We start from the raw sequence: 18,217 nt of genomic DNA, 5'->3' as shown, positions 1-18,217 counted from the left end.
AAACAACTGAGTTTTGTAGTGCCTAAAAGATTTTCAGTTTGATATTCAGTTTTTCTTTCCAATCTTGAGACCACAGTATCCTTGACTGTGTATTGGGAGGTGCTGTATTTCAATCCTGCCCTTCCCCGCTGTGCAGTTGAGTACATACCGAGTAGGGCAAGGGGAGTGTTTTTTGCCCCCCCCCGGCACTTCTGCTATGGGATCCCACAGGGCACTATTTTGTCCCCAAATCCTATTTAACGTCAACATGAGCCTGATATTGGTAACTGTTTTAGAGCGCAGTGTGGTCAGTATTCTGATGGCGCACACCTGTTTCTCCTTAACATTTGCATAGGGCGTGGCTGAGCAAGCCCTGGACCCAGGGCCAGAATGTAGTGGCAGACTGGAAGAGGGCCAACAAATGGAGTGTGACTGGGTAGGCGGCTCCCAGGTACCCTTCATCTACCAGGGTTGTAATTCTGTCAAAAAACGAGATCAGGTTAGTCTGACATGACTTATTTTTCAGAAATCCATGCTGACTATTGGTGATCACAGCATTCCTTTCTAGGTGCTCACAGACTGTTTGCTTAATGATCTGCTCCAGAATCTTCCCTGGTATTGATGTCAGACTGACTGGGCGGTAATTATTTGGGTCCTCTCTTTTCCCCTTTTTGAAAATAGGGACATTTGCCCTCCTCCAGTCTGCCGGGACTTCGCCTGTCCTCCAGCAATTCTCAAAGATGACTGCCAGTGGTTCTGAGATCACATCTGCCAGTTCTTTTAATACTCTTGGATGCAGTTCATCTGGCCCTGGAGACTTGAATACATCTAAAGTAGCCAAGTATTCTTGTACTATCTCCTTAGTTATTCTGGGCTGTGTTTCCTCTGCTGAATCATTTGCTCCAAATTTTTCAGGTCAGGCATTGTTTTCTTTATCGGAGAAGACTGAGGCAAAGAAGGCATTGAGGAGTTCAGCCCTTTCTGTGTCCCCTGTTTGCATTTCACCATCTTCTCCTCTGAGTGACCCCACTGTTTCTTTGTTCTTCCTTTTGCTACGAACATACCCATAAAAGCCTTTTTTGTTGCTTTTAACCTCTCTAGCAAGCCTGAGTTCATTCTGTGCTTTAGCTTTTCTGACTTTATGTCTACACGTGCTGGCTATTTGTTTGAATTCCTCTTTGGTGGTTTCCCCCCTTTTCCATTTTTTGTACACATCCTTTTTTAATCTTAACTCAGTTAAAAGTTCTTTAGATAACCACCCTGGCTTCTTTAGGCACCTTCCATGTTTCCGTCTCATTGGTATTGCCTGAAGTTGTGCTTTTACTATCTCCCTCTTAACAAACTCCTGACCTAATGGTCAGGGGTCCCTTTAGCTTTACCTTTTATGTTTCAGAAGCCCAAATGGGTTCAGCCAGAAGTCAGGTATTTAGCGTTCCCAGTGTCATAGCGTGAAATGCCCTTCCAGCAGAGATTTGGCAAGCACCCTTGCAGCTGGTTTTCAGATGTCTCTTTAAGACCCTTTTGCCAACAGGCCTATTCAGTTGTTTAAAGTTTATCAGGCTGAGTTGGTCATTTTTAGCAGGACATTAGCCTGGAACTTTGAGGGAGCCCTTCCTCCTCTGGAGTTGGTCTCCCAGCCCCAAATGGCAGTGCTGCCTTCCCCCCACTCCCTGGTCTCCTGAACTTAAGGGCATAATTTCTCCATCAACCGCCTCATTATTTGAAATTTGCCAGAGAAGCCCTACTGAAGAGTTCCATCTTACAAATGCTTAAAATGTTTTTCAAGGTATCTACGAGGAAAAAGACACACATGTGTTGGGTTAGGCATCATGTTAACATCTTTGAACCATAACCAAGAAATGAGAAAATCAAAGGTTCTGCAGATGTGAGACAGATCATCGGAGCCTCTAGTTTAGTCATTTTCCTGGTTGATGAATGTCCACGGAATCCTCTCCCAAATGTTACTGACATTTGGATGCCAGAGCTTTAAACCTGCCCCATCTCCCCTAAATAAAGGAAACAGCCTTCTGTTTGCAATACATGATATATTTGACAATTTGTTTAAAACCCCAGAAAAGTGGAATGCAACATTGCCTGACCCTCTATAAAATTCAGAGATAAAGAGCAATCCCCTTCCCATTTCAGATTAAAGTCAGTGTTTTAAGGCACTCTGCAAAGCCCGCTTGCCTCTTCCTTCCCTGCTTCCAGTCTTTTCAAAATGGCAGAATACCTGATTTTTCTTTCCAAAGTGACTTCCACATGCTCCTGCTCCTATAAATATCTCTTGAAACTGGCAACATCTAATACTGCAGGAGTAAAAAACACACACACACACACCACAAAGGGAGAAGGAAGAAAACTGAGGGTCCAAGGGCAGAGGCAGTTTTAGAGTATTATGACCAGTTTGGCTGCACTGGACACCACACTGCACAGGGCACCACCATGACGCTGTAGAACAGAGCCCCAAGAGATGGGGCTGCCAAATTTTAGTGACATGCTGGCCAGCACTGAAATTTGAGAGCCCAAAATCTGTTACTGGTGAGGGCAATCCAAAAAGAGCAGACAAAGGTATGAAAGGAGAATCACATCAAAAGGAATAGATTCAACCCTCTTCCTCCAACCCCCTCAACTGATTTAATGGAAGTTGTATTCATAGCCACCAATCCTGTTGATAAAGGACAACGACAAGGTTGAAGCTTAAGACAACAAATAGCACATGTGAGAAAATCATCCCTCCCTATGTATAGCTCTCTGTTTCAGTACAACCAACCCCACCCTCTGTTTTCTGTAGACCTTTCATACTCAAGAGCTCACCTGAGGAGGGTGCATGTGTCTCTTAATTGAAAAAAATAACTTAAAATAAATAGATCAAATAAATAAGCTGAGTAAGTACCCTTCAGTTTAAAGCAGTTCATGTTCAAGTCCAGAACACAAAGTGTGCTTGCTTCCCTGATGCACAACATTAAGATAAGCACAGAATTTGGCATGGAGCTACGCAGAGTGGAGTTGTGGAGGGCTGCTTTCTCTAGGCTCATCTACACTTCCATTTACCCTGCTGCTCCCCCACCCCTGGGAAAACCTGTGGGTTAGCACTGAATTGGAACAAAAAGCCGTTGGGTTTTCTGCAGATGTAGTGCTAAAAGAGCAGGCTTCCTGGGGGATGCAGCAGGGCAGAGGCAAAACTACTCAGACCTGTGCTTGCTAAGCAGAGGACAAGTGTGGGATAAGCCCAGGGTCCAGCACAACTACTCAGGCAAAACTACTCAGACCTGTGCTTGCTAAGCAGAGGACAAGTGTGGGATAAGCCCAGGGTCCAGCACAACTACTCAGGCAAAACTACTCAGACCTGTGCTTGCTAAGCAGAGGACAAGTGTGGGATAAGCCCAGGGTCCAGCACGGGAACAGTTTTCTTGCAAAAAGGGCAAGGCGTTTTTAGCAGAGTTGCCGCCACACAGCTCTGAGATCTGTGAGAGCCAAGGGGGAGGCTGCTCTACTCTTGAGGCCCCAGAAGATGGATCTGAAAAGTCCATAAGGGTTTACTGGCTCTAGTGGTGAAGGCAGACTGCCCAGCCTGCTGCAACAGATGTCTTGGGGATGCAGCTCCTATGCATCCACCCTGGAGGCTGGAGCTCATTGTGCAAAGGCACAGGTGTGACATGCATTTGCACAAAAGACAGCTGGGCACTGAAGAATGTTAATGTCCAGTTTCAGAGCTGGAGAAAGTTTGTGAGTCCCCATTCTACAAACAGGCTCTATTTTTATCCCTGAGAGATGTTGGATCCTTTCGAAACAGCCTTCTGCACCCTGGTGCTCTCAGCCTGCAGTTTGGACTATAAGCATGTTGCTGGAGATGATGGAGTTTGGTCTAAAACAGCAGGAGCACATTGGGGGAGGCTGCTTCAAGAAGATGGGGGAACCATTTCAAAACAGACATGGCCAACTGGTAAGATTGCATACATTTGGTAGAGGCAACGATTACAGGTTGGTAGGATCCAGAAAGTCCACTTAACTGACCCAAGGTGCAATTTGCCACACAGTTCCCTGCAACTTAACCCACTGAATCCAATTTATAGCAAGTTGCAAGTGGGATCCAGTAAAATGTTCTAAGATAGCCCGAAGAACTGGGGAAAGCAAAGACTGCCAAGGCTGCCAGCCCCTAGGAAGAAAGTTGAAGCAGTGCAGGCAGGATGTTTTATTGTGCCAATGCCTGTTGCTGGATAATGTGCACAAAACTTAGCAGAGTAGAAAGGAAGCTCATTCTCAGCCATAGTTTTTGTCTTCTAAGGTGGAGTGGATAGCGGCTGAATCATATAACTGAAAAGCCATGAATTCATTGGTCTAAAAGTCAGGCTTCCTCAATCTCGGCCTTCCAGATGTTTTTGGCCTACAACTCCCATGATCCTAGCTAGCAGGACCAGTGGTCAGGGATGATGGGAATTGAAGGGCCAAGGTTGAGGAAGCCTGGTCTAAATCGTCACTGAGGTTGCAGCAGTTGGGGAGGAGTGAAGGGGCCACAACTCTAATAGTGTGCACCAGCACACTGAGTGTTCACCTTTAAACTGTCATTTATTTAGCTATCGTTTAAAAATACATGCAAATGAGGCCATTATATCCAAGTTAATGCTTATATTTTTATGTCTATATAAATTCCTAACCAATACAACCTCAACATTAAGGAAAAAATTGACAACTTTATAGTGCTAAGCTCCTTGCTCTCTTCCAGCCTCGTTGCAGACACCAAAAACACTTTCTTAAAACAACAACAGCAGTGCTTCCAAAACCTATTAAGGGCTAGGAACTATTGAGAATGCAAAATGTGCCCATTTTGTACATCCTTAATGCAAAATAATTTAATCAAAAGAGAATGCTCAACAGTTATGAAATGAGGGGAGCATTAGTTTTTAGAAATAGCATTGTCCTATGCACAGGTGAGAATTTGGAAGGGGTGCTGTTTAACAGAAAGGCTTGCATATTTACACTGGCAGATGTCAGCCCCATAAAGATCTGGTTGGCTGTTTTCAATCAATATGTAGTATCAGTCATCCTCACCTCTTTGACTGTTGGCCATAGTCTTTTGGCTTTCCATTTCCTCTAAAGATGCTAGTCTTTTTTTATATGAGAAAAAGTAGGGGGGGGGGGCTTAATGAAACCCACAAGCCACCCTGAGTCACCCCAATTTTAGCCCAATCATGCTTTCTGCAGCCTTTAGAAACAGGAGCTAAGGGGGCCAATGAAAGGGTAAGGGGTCAGGCCTTCTCTTGCCCCCAATGTAATCTGAGAACTGGCCTGGTACCTTCTCTGCATTTTTCTTGCTTTCCTAGGACTCCATTCCATTCTAAATATACCCATTTCCTGGGATCCTCTACCTATTGTATGTCAGAACAGCTGACCCAGGCACTGCCAGAGACCCTTCTGATGACCCACTAATCCAGTATCTGAACCAGTTGTGCTAAATGTTTCAAAAAAAATATTTTTGTTATTGACAAAAAGCAGCCTGGAGTGGGGGCCAGTTTTGACTTGGGCCTGAAATTAGCTAGTGGGCTACACACCTGCATTCCTTCACAGCTGGGCATTACACTCAAACAAAGACTAAATTGCTTACAATATTAGTCTCTGCTTTGAACATCTTGGGCTCATTCTCCCTGAACATTCCCTGCACCTTAAGTTGTATCTATTGAGTTCCATGCTCTCGCTCACCCAAGAAGCAGTGAGGTCCTGCAATGTGCCTAAGAGGGACCTCTTAAATCACCACCCTGATTGATCTTCACTTGAGCAACACACTTAAAATACACACACAAAGACTTTTTAGTTACAGTATCTCAAACAGTGAAGTAGCTTGAAGTAAAGTCAAGTTGCAAGGAGAACGGATACCAATTATCAGTTTTGCTGGCTATGCCAAACTTGAAGGCCCCAACCCGCCCCCCCCCCCCGGGCAAGTTGGTGTCAACCCTTGCTCAAGGTGCCACTAAAATCTGAAAGACCAAATTCCACCCCGACACGGCTCTCCAGGGTATATTTGCCATGTCGCTGGCAAACAACCTCCAACCTTCCTCACAGCTTTGGAGGTGGTGGGGACTGCCAAGCAACTAGCAGGCAGATCTCTGCCTACACCTGCAGGTTCAAACCCTGGAGGCGGGCCATTCCTCCTGCCCAAAGGTAGCACAACACTTATCATGGCAAGTGGGATTGTTGGAATAGCCATGTCTAATGTACACAACACCACTTACTATACTGCACAGATATGGGTTCCATCTTTTATATCCCAAAGCCAAGTAACAGGACATCAGTATTAGTTGTCAATCAGATCTCTATTCTACTGCACCAATGCATGTTTGCTAGCTTGCATTTCTGGCCTGGGGACAGGCTGTCTGCAAATCTTCAATGGGGGCAGTTTTTGGTTTCTCACACAGGCCTTTTAACGCTGCCAGGGACAAACAATATTGTTGTCCATCTTCAAAAAGAAACAACTGCTGAGAAGCAGCATTCTGACCAGGGGGCCAGGACCATGTAAAAGAACAAGCATTAGGCACATGATAGCCAGAAAAGGGAACTGGGGTGCATGCACACCTCTCTCCTAATGAGTTTCTTCAATACACCAAAAAGGCTCATCTGCGGGATCAGACCAAAGGCCAATCTAGCCCTGCAGGTTGTTCCCCCAGCCACAGGTCTATGGGAAGCCAGGGAGCAGACATGAGGGCAACAGCCCCCTCCCACTGATGCTGCCCAGCAACTGGTCTTCAGTCCAATGTCTGTGCGAAGCCCACAGAACACGGCAATTTACTCTGTGCTGGGTGAAAAAGTACCAGTCTCCCATTCTTCTGCTTAATTGGATGGGTCTTAGATTGGAGTGTTGTGAGAGAGGAAGAAAGACTTGCCATCCCCCTGGGGTCAGATCCCTCCTTCAGGGGATGAGGCCACAGAGCTGAAGTGGGAGAGGAATTTCTGCAAGAGGACCTAGTTGGGCCAGGATGTCTCCCGCCTGAAGATATGCTGTTGCCCTCTTCTACCTCAGAAGCCTTTGTGGAACCTCTGTACTGCTGAGGCCATGTTTCAAAACAGAACAACTTCTCATCACTTTCTCTACACCATACATAATTTTTGACCCCTCTATCATGTCCTTCCTTATGTCTTTCTTTCATGTAAATAGTCCCAAATGTTGTAAGCCTTCCTCATGGCAGAGTTGCTCCAGTCCCCTGATCATGGCTGCCCTTACTTTAAGTTAGATATTCAAGTACCAACATTTAGGGTGTGATTGGGGCGGGGGTATTCCATACTATAATTCACTGTTCCTTTCCTTTTCTGCAACGTTGTTTATTTTCTTTTTCCCAGAATTAGGATAATTAATTTTAAATGAGATATTTTATAAGAAAACATATATTTAAAACTGCACTACCTTTCAATAAGCTGTTCCATTTTAATTTTCAGAAACAGCAGAAAATAATAAAACTCTCCATTCAGCTTTTTGGGAGGCCATTATAATCCTTTGTGCAGAACATTTCCAGGAAGAGTTTGTCCTAGTCTTTCAGAGCATTAGGCTCCTCAAACAGTCACTGGTTTGCTGAGGTAATGGAAATAGCAGTTGCTCCCAGCCAGGGCCAAGCAAAGGCACAGGTCTTGAGAATCCACACAGGCTGGGCAGGAAGACTTTGGTTACATTCCCCCAATGTTCTTTATCAGAGATGAAAACATGGGCAGACTATCACGGATGTGGACACATGAATAGCCAAGGTTGTAGGGCAAGTGTCAGGGAGATAAAGCTCAGGATGAACTTAGGCTTGTGAGAAAGGCTAAAAACAACAAGAAGGAGCCAGTCTGGAGCAAGTGGAGGAACAAGAAAACCATAGATCAGTTGAATGGAAATGTTAGTGGGAGGCAGGGAGAAGATGGGACTGCTCAACCCCCACTTCACCTCTATCTTCTCCCAAAAGTAAAATTCTGCCAAAAATAAAAAATAAAAAGATAGACGAAATAATTAAGGGAATTATTACTCAAGATGCAAACAGCAACACCTAGCTGCCCTAAATGTGGTCCAGGGTCACATGAGCTGCATTGCAGAGATAATGCAGTGGTACCTCTGGATGTGAACGGGATCCATTCCGGAGCCCCATTTGCATCCTGAAGTGAACATAACACACGACTGCACGGGTCGTGTTTTGCCGCTTCTGTGCATGGGCGTGATGTCATTTTGAGCATCTGCGCATGTGGCAGCGCAACCCGAAAATGCTTAACCTGAAGCATATTCATCCCAAGGTATGACTGTATCAGAGTCCCTGTAATTTTTGAGACTTATTGGAGAACAGGTGGCATGCTAGGTGACTGATGGCGGGCAAATTCCCCCCTTCTGAAGATAGCGACACAAAGGGTGATTGATGGCAAGTTCACTTGGCATCAATGCTTAGAAAAATTCTAAACAGATTATTAACAGTTGGTCTGTCTTTAAAAAAGCACAATGGTTACAAAGAGCCAGCAAGAGTTCATGTCAAGCTAATTTCATCTCCTTTTGGGCTGCAGCTAATGGCTTGCTAGATCAGGGGTGCAGATGTGCACAAAGTATCTTAACGATTTTTAACAAGCTCTCTCATATTTTGATGGAAAGCTAGGTACTGTTCCCAAAGAGTGCTCTTCAATGGGTCATCAACCTAGAAACCCTCAGGGTTTCCCTAAACCCAGTGCTGTCCAATGTTTGCTCATCACATTTCCAAATGACACTAAACTGAGAGTTCTTGCTAATACTTAGATGCAGGAATCAAGGTGATCTTGGCAGGATCTGGGCCAAAACTAACAAAACCAAACAAGCAAAACGAATTTCAACGAAAATGAATATGAAGTTCTGCATTATGGTAGGCTAACTAAGGTGCCCAAATAAAGGATAGGTGATACCTGGCTTGGCAGCAGTACATGTAGAAAGGATCTAGGGGTTTTAGTAGCTAAACATGATTCAGCAGGATGAAGTGGCAGCTAAAAAAGCTAAGGCAATTCTAAGCTACATCAACAGAAATATAGTGCCCAGATCACGACAAATACCCCTCTATTCTGCTCTGATCAGACCTGCCTGGGCACTTCAGCTGAAGAGCTGAGTGAGGAACCTGGAGACTAATGAAATCATAGCTCTAAAAGAGATGGAACTAGATGAAGAACTCAGTGGAAAATGTATCACTCTTTAGGAGTGCCAATCTCTGTTCACTTGAGAATTTAAATTATTAAGGCCAGTAGCTGACCACTTGCAGAATTATGGTGGGAATCCACAAAAAGGCCCCATGTGCTGTGCTATTATGGATTCTGCAACCAATTGTTTGTTATACAGTAATTCACAACATAAATCTTCAACTTCTGTTTATCTCTCATCTACATTTTCTATCTGAAGTAGTATGTTCACATTATTCTGGGAGTTAATGTCAGTAGTTTTCATCTTCTACACACTTTTCTACACTAATTTTGCTCAAAAGCCTTTTAATGCTCCATTTCCACAGTTGGAGAACCAAAAACCAAAGCTTGGAGCTATAATCACTGACGCACTGTGTTCCTCCTCCCAGTTTTCCAGAACGGGTGTTGGCTGAGAGTCAGCAACAGAGCAGAAAGAGAAGTAAGCTGACTGCACATCTCTGGAGATTTCACAGGAGCTAAACTCCATAGGTTCTCTTCCCTTTCCTGCTAGGACACCATCACCATCATAAGCAAAGATGCTACCAATCTGTGGTTCTGACAAATGCTCAAGAGAAGTTCCCATTACCTTCCAATCTTCATTTATCCTACATAAAATCAAAAATTCCTCCTCAAATATGGGATGATCTAATAATACTTTCCTTAACTACATTAAATATGGGAAAGGAATAATTTTCAGAAAACCTTCCCTCTATGTCATGCATTTTCAAATAGTGTTGGACAAGGACTTGGCAACCCAGATACAAATCTCCACTCAGCCATGAAGGTAATTTCATGATCTTGGACAAGTCATACTCTCTCAGCCTAAGCTACTTCACAGAGCTGTTGTGAAGACAAAATGAGGGAGCCATGTATGCCATCCTCCGTTCCTTGGAGGAAAGTGGTTGGTTGGTTGGTAAATAAATAAATAAATAAATAAATAAATAGGTAGGTCAGTCAGTCAGTCAGTCAGTCAGTCAGTCAGTGGCATCTAACCTTGTGAGTTTCTGTCCAGCTCTGACTGTCCATTAACAAGATAACGCTTTTGCTCCAGGTGGTGTTCTTTCTCCCAGTCTTTTCTCCACCATGAGCAAAACTGTCACTGATTGGGAGGATATGGAAAGAAGTAGTGTTTCCAGCATTACCCATTTTCCTTGTTCAATGGCAATCTCAATCTTCCTATGGCAGAAACAACATACCAAGATTGTTAGAATCCAACCCACCCCCCGCCCCCCAAACACTGAGCAATATTGTGCCTGGGCTTTTCTGGGTGCCAGATACAACCCTTTCCCACTGTGCTGGAGAAACATACTGTGCACAGACAATCTTCTGAAATACAGATTAACTGTGCTTGGATAAAAAGCAGAACTGGGAATGGTGTGTGGTTTTTCATTTTGTTTTGTTTTTAAGGTGTAGCCAGTTGATTTGCCTTGCATTTCACCCACAGCATAGAAAACTATGGCAGAACTCCTACACTTACAACTACTTGAAACACACCGAGAAACATGCAAAAGGTCTGAACCCGATGAGGCCGAATCAATTAGCCCCAGAAAGAGGGAGAGTGGGTGATATTATTGGTAGTTCAAAATGTGTTTTAGTTCAGCACCATGGACAGTTTCCTCGGGATAAAGCTGCACTTTCTACAAATGTGAAGCTTAACAGACGGCATTCTTGTCCCCCCCTTTGTAAACATTTTCTTCCTTCTAATGAGCAGGTGATAATATTGATTATCAATCAAAAATGCATAGGTATCATGTTGTGGGAATATGCCATCCCTTCCTGTCTTAACCCAAAGAGCAGGCATTGCACTGAATGTCTGGTAAGAACAGCCTCCAGGACTACATCTAGTTGGCTGGGAAGCAGCATTGGCCACAGGCACTGGAAATCAAACTCTGGATCTCTGTGTTTCAGCCTCTTTCCACATGAGAACACACTCAAAGTGTGAAACAACCTAAATCTTCCGAAGTCCATACGTCCAGCTACTCTACTGTGGCCTAGCACTGGCCATTGCGATCTCACGCTGTCTTGAAGAAGCCCTCTTTGCATTTGTATCGCAAAAGGCAGGTGAACACAGAGGTCTTCTTTGGCTCAGTTATCCATGCCAGTGGTGGCAAAAGCCCTCATTGATACCATTAAGTGTATTTTTTATTTGGGTGGTATCACTACCAAAGGCGGTCCTCTTTTGGGTCTCCACATAAGGACCTGGGCATCATTGGCATTGGGTTTCACTAGTGCATTTGGTGGGATGGGTTCCATTCTGCTCAAAATTTTGGGCTGCTCCTGCTGAGTCCTCCCCACTAGCCGGGCTCGCTTGCCCAAGAGTTGCATGGGATCAACTTCAATGTCCACTCGCATCCTCCACTTTATAGTCTGCAAAATAATCTTTTCCTTGGTGGTCATATTCATGGCTACTAGCCACGTCGTAAAGCTTTGGTCCCGTTTGATCCTGGTTAGTAGTGGCACGTTGCTGTCACTCACAGGAACAGCCCACGTTACACTGGGGTAGAAATTGTCATTCATACTGACGGAGAACCTGGAGACCTTATTGGTGGGGCCAATCAAGGTCACTGTTTCTGTGGTGTTCCCATACCAGGGGTAGCTCACTCCATCAGAGTCACTGATGGCTTTTACACGCCCTTCTCTCAAGTCTGGAAGTTCCCAGCTTGACCTAGAGGGGCAAAGCAAAAACAAAATAAAAACATGGGTTAAGAGCTGTATTAACAGTTGCTAAGAATGTTTAAGAGCAAGAGGGAAGAGGGGTGAAATAGGAGGGCAAGGGGAATGAAAGACTAAAAATACAATAAAAGGTATAGAAAAAATACTAAAAGTGAGTCCTATGTTTCAGGCTGGATCTAAATGCAGTGGTGCCCCGCAAGACGAATGCCTCGCAAGACGGAAAACCCGCTAGACGAAAGGGTTTTCCGTTTTGGAGGTGCTTCGCGAAACGAATTTCCTATGGGCTCGCTTTGCAAGATGAAAATGTCTTGCGAGTTCCTGCGGGGTTTTTTTCCTCCCCCCCCTTTTCCCCAAGCCGCTAAGCCCTTATCAGCTGATCCGCTAAGCCGCTTAACAGCTGATCGCTAAGCCGCTTATCAGCTGATCCGCTAAGCCGCTTAACAGCTGATCCGTTAAGCCACTAAGCCGCTTATCAGCTGATCCGTTAAGCCGCTTAACAGCTGATCCGTTAAGCCACTAAGCCGCTTATCAGCTGATCCGCTAAACCGCTTAACAGCTGATCCGTTAAGCCACTAAGCCGCTTATCAGCTGATCCGCTAAACCCGCTAATAGCGCTAATCCGCTAATGGGCTTGCTTCGCAAGACGAAAAAACCGCAAAACGAAGAGACTCGCGGAACGGATTCTTTTCGTCTTGCGAGGCACCACTGTGTATTTCCCAGGCCTGGAAAGATTAAAAACTACCACTCTAAATGGCAAAAGAGCTGAAGTAAAATGATGTACAACACTTCAGCAGCAGACAGCCTTCTAAGCAAATAGCTTTGGCTAGTATGTATTGATTGTGACACAACCTTCTCACATAGACAGCATCCCTTCACTGGCAACTTTTGCAACGATGCCACTGAAGCAGCAGGAAGCTGACTGTGCCCAACACTTTCAAGCACGCTAATACATCAACCTCAGGGATTCCAGTAGGATGGATTCAGATGGATTCAGGTTTGGGTCCACTTTTATCTATCTACCCCATTTCACAGTATGAGAACAAAGGGAACCCAAGAGAAAGAGAACAGGGATAGCAATTACTTTAGTGCTACACCAAGAGCATCGTTAACCTGTCCCCTTCTAATTGAACTGCTGCTAATCACTCTTCTGGTAAAGTGTAGTGCTGCTCTTTGACATACTACGTCACTCTCTAAAATAGGGATAAGGAACCTGTGGCCCTCCCAGTGCTGTCGCCATCCAACTCTCATTAGGCCAATTGCCAGCGATGATAGGAGATGTGCTCCAGAAACATCTGGTGGGTCACAGATGTTTTCTGCTCTAAAATCTGACCTTCACACTAGGGGAACATAGAAGGCTATGCAGTAGATCTATGAGAACCCAACAGGGAGCACCCGCAAGAGCTTCTAAGATGCAGGTTCTCTCTCTCACACATGTGCATACCTCAATTTCTACCCCATTCCATTGTTCATTTAAATAACAAAGAGTCTTTCAGCACCTCCAATATTAATATATCTACTGTGGCAGGATCTTACTGCAACTGAAAAACAAACATTGTTCTGGAACAATGTCCTTTGGACAGATGAGACCAAAGTGGAGATGTTTGGCCGTAATGCACAGCACCATGTTTGGTGAAAACTAAACACAGCATATCAGCACAAACAACTCATGCCAACTGTCAAGCACGGTGGTGGAGGGATGATGATTTGGGCTTGTTTTGCAGCCACAGGACCTTGCAGTCATTGAGTCCGCCATGAACTATATACTAAAGTATTCTAGAGTCAAATGTGAGGCCATCTGCCCAACAGCTGAAGCTTGGATGAAATTGGGTCATGCAACAGAACAATGATACCAAGTTCACCAGCAAATCTACAACAGAATGGCTGAAAAAGAACAGAATCAAGGGGTTGCAATGGCCGAGTCAGAAGAGTGGGCCAAAATTCCTCCACAACGATGTGAGAGACAGATTAAGTCCTACAGAAAACAATTAGTTCAAGTTATTGCTGCTAAAGGTGGTTCTACAATTTTAAGACCTTCTAAAGAACAGATGATTATGTCCTTAAGTGCAAAACCACAGAATTCAAAGAGGGTGTACTTTCTTTTTCCCACGATTGTATGTTCTATGCTGAACTGCCTTTGAACAACTGTTCAGAAACTTTCAAAATGTGGTGAGCAATTTATGACTGGGAATGAGCCTTGGGCCTATCAGCAGCAATCTATGTCAGGGAAGACTTCAAAATGCTGGTCTTGACCTTTAAATCACAAATAGCCTTCATTTGATTTAAGGATCAACTCTACCTTTTGCATGGAGGCCACGTTCCCCACAAATGTCAAGCACAATGCCTTTTATCTGGTGGCAGTGTCACTGGGGAACTCCCACAATGCAACTGCTTCCCCAAAGAACCTTGCCAGGGCTGCCACAGTCTTTACTATCAGAAGGGGGGGGGGAGGAGAGGGTGACAATTAACAAGCTGGCAAAGGGTTTCTTTTGTAGAATCTGTCATACATATGTTGCTACTATCCCTCAGCTCCTCATATGGGGACAATCCATTGACTTCTCTTACAGAACTGCTGTAAGGATTTCTGAAATAAAAGTACAATACAATGTAAAAATCAAATATCATTATGATTGCTGATTAGGAAGGATAAGAGCTCAAGAGTATCAAGTTATTCCAAATCATCATGAGGCCCAAGACAACCACATGAAAAGGAGCTCCAAAGTGCTGTTGAGTCTTCTAGCAACAGGAGGTAATTCACTGCCAGGACAGAACATTCACTTTCCTGATGCTACACTTAAAGGGGGACGTGTAGCTTTGCAGTGGTTGGCACAGCAGTGCACTGTCCAAGGTGCTTTCTTGCAGGAGGAGAAGGGTGCCTGGTGACATGAGGACAGGTGCACTCACCTGCCCAGGTGGGCTCAATTAGCACTGCTCACAAAGGACCATGTTGCTGTAGGTGTTGGAGCATCGAAAGGGGAGGGGAAGAGACACCCAAGGAGAAGCAGCTGAGGGCCAAGCTACACGAGAGGACAGAAGACCCGCAACTCACCAACCTCTCCCATTTTCACTTTTACTTGAGAGCTGCCACGGGGCTTGTATTTCAACTGTAGACATTTCAGCAATTTCCTCCCTGGGTTTGCTGCGATTTGGGCTGCTTGGCCCCAGAAAACTCTAGGCGAGGAGGAGCAGCCTTTGCCCATGACAGCAGCTAAGGAAGGTGCTGCGCCCAAGGGCGCCGTCCCACCCCGCCCCCGGGCCGAGGGGGCGCTCTTGCTCCCGGGGCAGCCTCGGCCGGCCCAGCTGTCCTGCCCGGTGTCTTCCGCCGCGGCGGCCTCTCCCTTTGGGGTCCATGAGGGGGGGGGCAGCCATCTTTGTGGGAGGGCGCAGGGTTCCTATGGCGACCCGGTGAGCCCCCCCCCTCTTCCCGGCGCCACTCACATGCCCAGGTCGCTGTAGGTGTTGTAGAACTCCATGTGGTTGCAGGCCTGGATCCAGCCCACCACCCAGGTGTGGCGCCGCGGGATGGGCGGCATGAGGACGCGCGCGGCGGCGCGGAAGTAGGGCGTCCGGTAGCGCAGCACGATGGGCGAGGTCTCCTCCAGGGCCGTGGCGCCCGGCTCGATGCACGCCGACACGTCCGACACCACGATGTGCTCCCGCCGCACGCGCGCCTTGCACGCCACGCTCTGCAGGCAGCCCATGGCCCGGACCCGCCGCCCCCGCTAGCCCGCCCGCCCCCCGGGGGCCCCGCCGCCCCCCGCCCGCCGCCCCCCGAGCATCGCAGCCCGCCCGCCCGCCCGGCGGCTCCACCTGCTCGCCCGGCCCGCCACTCGCCGGCGGCTTCCTCTCCGACGCCGAGCAGGGCGCGCCGGGGACACGTGTGAGGGAAGGAGTCACGTGAAGGGAAGGAGAAGCGGGTCAGAGCAGCGGCGCCCAAGCGCGCAGGGCCGCCGCGGGGAAGGATGCTGGCGGGCGGGCGGCGGCTGGGGGCTCCCCCAAGAGGCGCGGGCGGAAGCCAAAGGGAAGCCGCACAGGGAAACACCTGTAGCCTTGCACCGGGTGCTATTGGATGGGGTGTGTGTGTTTGTTAAAATATCGTTTTTATTGCTTTCGCCATTGTTTATTAAATTTCTATACCGCCCTTCATGGGAAGATCACAGGGCAGTTTACAGTATAAAAGCAACAACACACACATGACAAACAAAACACACCCCCCCCCACCGCGCCAAAAGACACCATTTAAAAGGCCATAAATTGTTTCATGAGCCAAGGCTTCAGAAAAGGGGAGCGTTTTCACCTGGTGCCAAACACAGTAAGGAAGGTGCCAGGTGAGCCTCCCTGGGGAGAGCAGCATCCCACCAATGGGGAGCCCGTCCTCGTGGCTCTCCAGACCTCGTGGAGGAGGCACACCAAGAAGGGCATCTGAGGATGATGCTGGCAGGGTCTGGGCTGATTCAGATGGACAGAGGCGGTCCTGGAAGTATTGTGGTCCTGAGCACTTCAAATTGGGCCTGGAAACTAACAGGCAGCTAATCCAGTCAGGCCATGTTCGGTGTAATATGCTCAAACCATCTTGTCCTGGTGAACAATCTGGTCGCCAAATTCTGCACAAGCTGAAGGCAAGACAGTGGTCCAGCACTTCCACTGCCTTACCTGCAGATGTATAGGAGAAGCGGGGCTGTTTGTCATTAGTATATTGGTGACAAAACTCCAGATAACCCCACTCAGCAGTTTCATGCATATGTTAAATAGCATGGGGAATAGAATCAAATCCCAAGGAACTCCACACTGAAGACTCCACGGGGCCAAAGAGCACTCTTCAAGCCTCCCTGTCTGGAAGAGACCATCCAAGTAGGACAGAACCATCACAAAGTGGCACCACCCATTCTGCCACTCCAGAAGGATACCATGGTCAATGGTAGTGGTTTTCAACCAGTGTGCCGTGGCACCCTGGGGTGCCTTGAATGGTGATCAGGGGTACAGTGGGCAACCCTGGCTTCTGTTCCTCTTTCCTCCCCTCCCTCCCCTGAGGCTCTCTTGCGTCTCTGCCTCCCAAAGGCTGGCACAGCTGTTTGTGGCAGTAGCCCTGGTTGTAAGCTCCACAGGTGAATGGTGCCTCTGGGGCTGGCCAGGGGGTGCTGGTTGCCAGGAGCTGAGGCAGCCTTGGAGTACGCAAGCAAGTGGTTGAGGGAGCCCAGCCAGCCAGTCTGCCAGTCCTTGCTGTTGGGAATGGACAGCAAGTCCCAGGCCCCTGTGGGGCAGTGTTAGGAGCCACCTCTCTTTTGGGCAGGGGGGCAGCTCAGAGACCAGGGGTGGTGGCAGCTGCTGCCCAAAGGACTCCCGAGGAGAGGAGGCTGAGGGAATACTCCCCAAGGGAGGGTTTTTGGAAAAGGGTGAGAGGCTGCCAGCTCTGCAGGCAAGGGGTGACATAACAGCTCCTGAGCCCCATGGGTCAAGGGCAGGGGTCGGCAACCTAAGGGCCATGGGTCGGTAGCGGCCCACAAGGCTTGTCTAACTGGCCCATGGTGACCCATGCCGCCCCCCCGCTGCCCTCTCTTACAGGTGCGGCGCGGGGACTGACTTCTGGGTTGATGGCGCCTGTGCGCATGCACATGGGCGCTCCTCCGACCCAGATGTGTGCTGGAAATAGCGTGTGTGCAAGCATGCAGTACAGAGAAGCACTCGTGCGCATGTGCACATGCTATTTCCGGCGCACTTCAAGGTTGTAGGAGCACCGGAAATAGTGTGCGCGCACATGCATGGGCGCTCCTCCTACCCGGAAGAGCGTGCGTGCGCACACGCTCCAGCCCATCCTCCAACAGATGGCGCATCAACTGGCTCATCCTCCAATTAAGGTTGCCGACCTCTGATCAAGGGAGCTGTGGACTCAAAAAGCTTGAAAACCTCTGGTCATTGGTATCAAATGCTGCTGAGAGATAAAGGAGAATTAGCAAAAACATGTTTCTCCTGTCTCTTTCTCAACAGAGGTCATCATACTGAGGAACCAAAGCAGTTTCTTTGCCCAAGTTGGGCCTAAACCCTGATTGAAATGGATCTAGAAAATCAATTTCCTACAAGAGGCCTCGGATCCAGTCCACAAATACCCATATATAAACCTCGCCCAAGATGAGGAGATTGGCAGCTGGCCGGTAATTACTTAGATTTTTGGAATGCAGGGGGGTTTCTGGAGGACTGGTGTTACCACGGCCTCCTTCAAGCAGGCAGGGACCAGCCCCTCTTGCAAAGAGCCATTAACCACCTCCCTGGCCCGGCCAGCTGTCCCCCTCCTGCTAGTTCTTATCAGCCAAGAGGGACAAGGGTCCAGAGTGCAAGTGGCCACCCTGATTGATCCAAGCACCTTGCCCATGTCATTTGGCCATTCTAATTGAAACTCTTCCAACACTACAGGGCTAGACAATGCTCA

At 47.3% G+C, this 18,217-nt stretch overlaps 1 protein-coding gene across 3 annotated transcripts; it reads right to left on the bottom strand.

Annotated features, from left to right (window-relative positions):
- Window positions 1–1,373: 1,373 nt before the first annotated feature.
- On the bottom strand, window positions 1,374–15,500 carry FAM78B (family with sequence similarity 78 member B). 3 transcript variants are annotated; one of them, XR_013988107.1, is made up of 3 exons: window positions 15,232–15,500; window positions 3,326–11,788; window positions 1,374–3,171 (listed from the first exon to the last, which is right to left on the bottom strand). XR_013988107.1 is itself a non-coding variant. In XM_081011930.1 (2 exons), exons 1-2 carry the CDS (start codon window positions 15,492–15,494, stop codon window positions 11,266–11,268), a joined length of 786 nt encoding a protein of 261 aa, XP_080868056.1. In that variant the 5' UTR covers window positions 15,495–15,500; the 3' UTR covers window positions 3,314–11,265. The 3 variants fall into 3 exon arrangements, 2 of the variants coding, with proteins under 2 accessions (XP_080868056.1, XP_080868057.1); XM_081011930.1 differs by lacking the exon at window positions 1,374–3,171 and having other exon boundaries at window positions 3,314–11,788; XM_081011931.1 differs by lacking the exons at window positions 1,374–3,171; window positions 15,232–15,500 and adding an exon at window positions 14,093–14,249 and having other exon boundaries at window positions 3,314–11,788.
- Between the last annotated feature and the right edge of the window lie 2,717 nt (window positions 15,501–18,217).

The sequence above is a fragment of the Podarcis pityusensis genome (assembly GCF_964106645.2).
Source record: "Podarcis pityusensis genome assembly, chromosome: 6".
Taxonomy (NCBI): domain Eukaryota; kingdom Metazoa; phylum Chordata; class Lepidosauria; order Squamata; family Lacertidae; genus Podarcis; species Podarcis pityusensis.
Note: the sequence above shows the minus strand (reverse complement) of the source record. Positions and strands in the feature narration are given on the sequence as shown.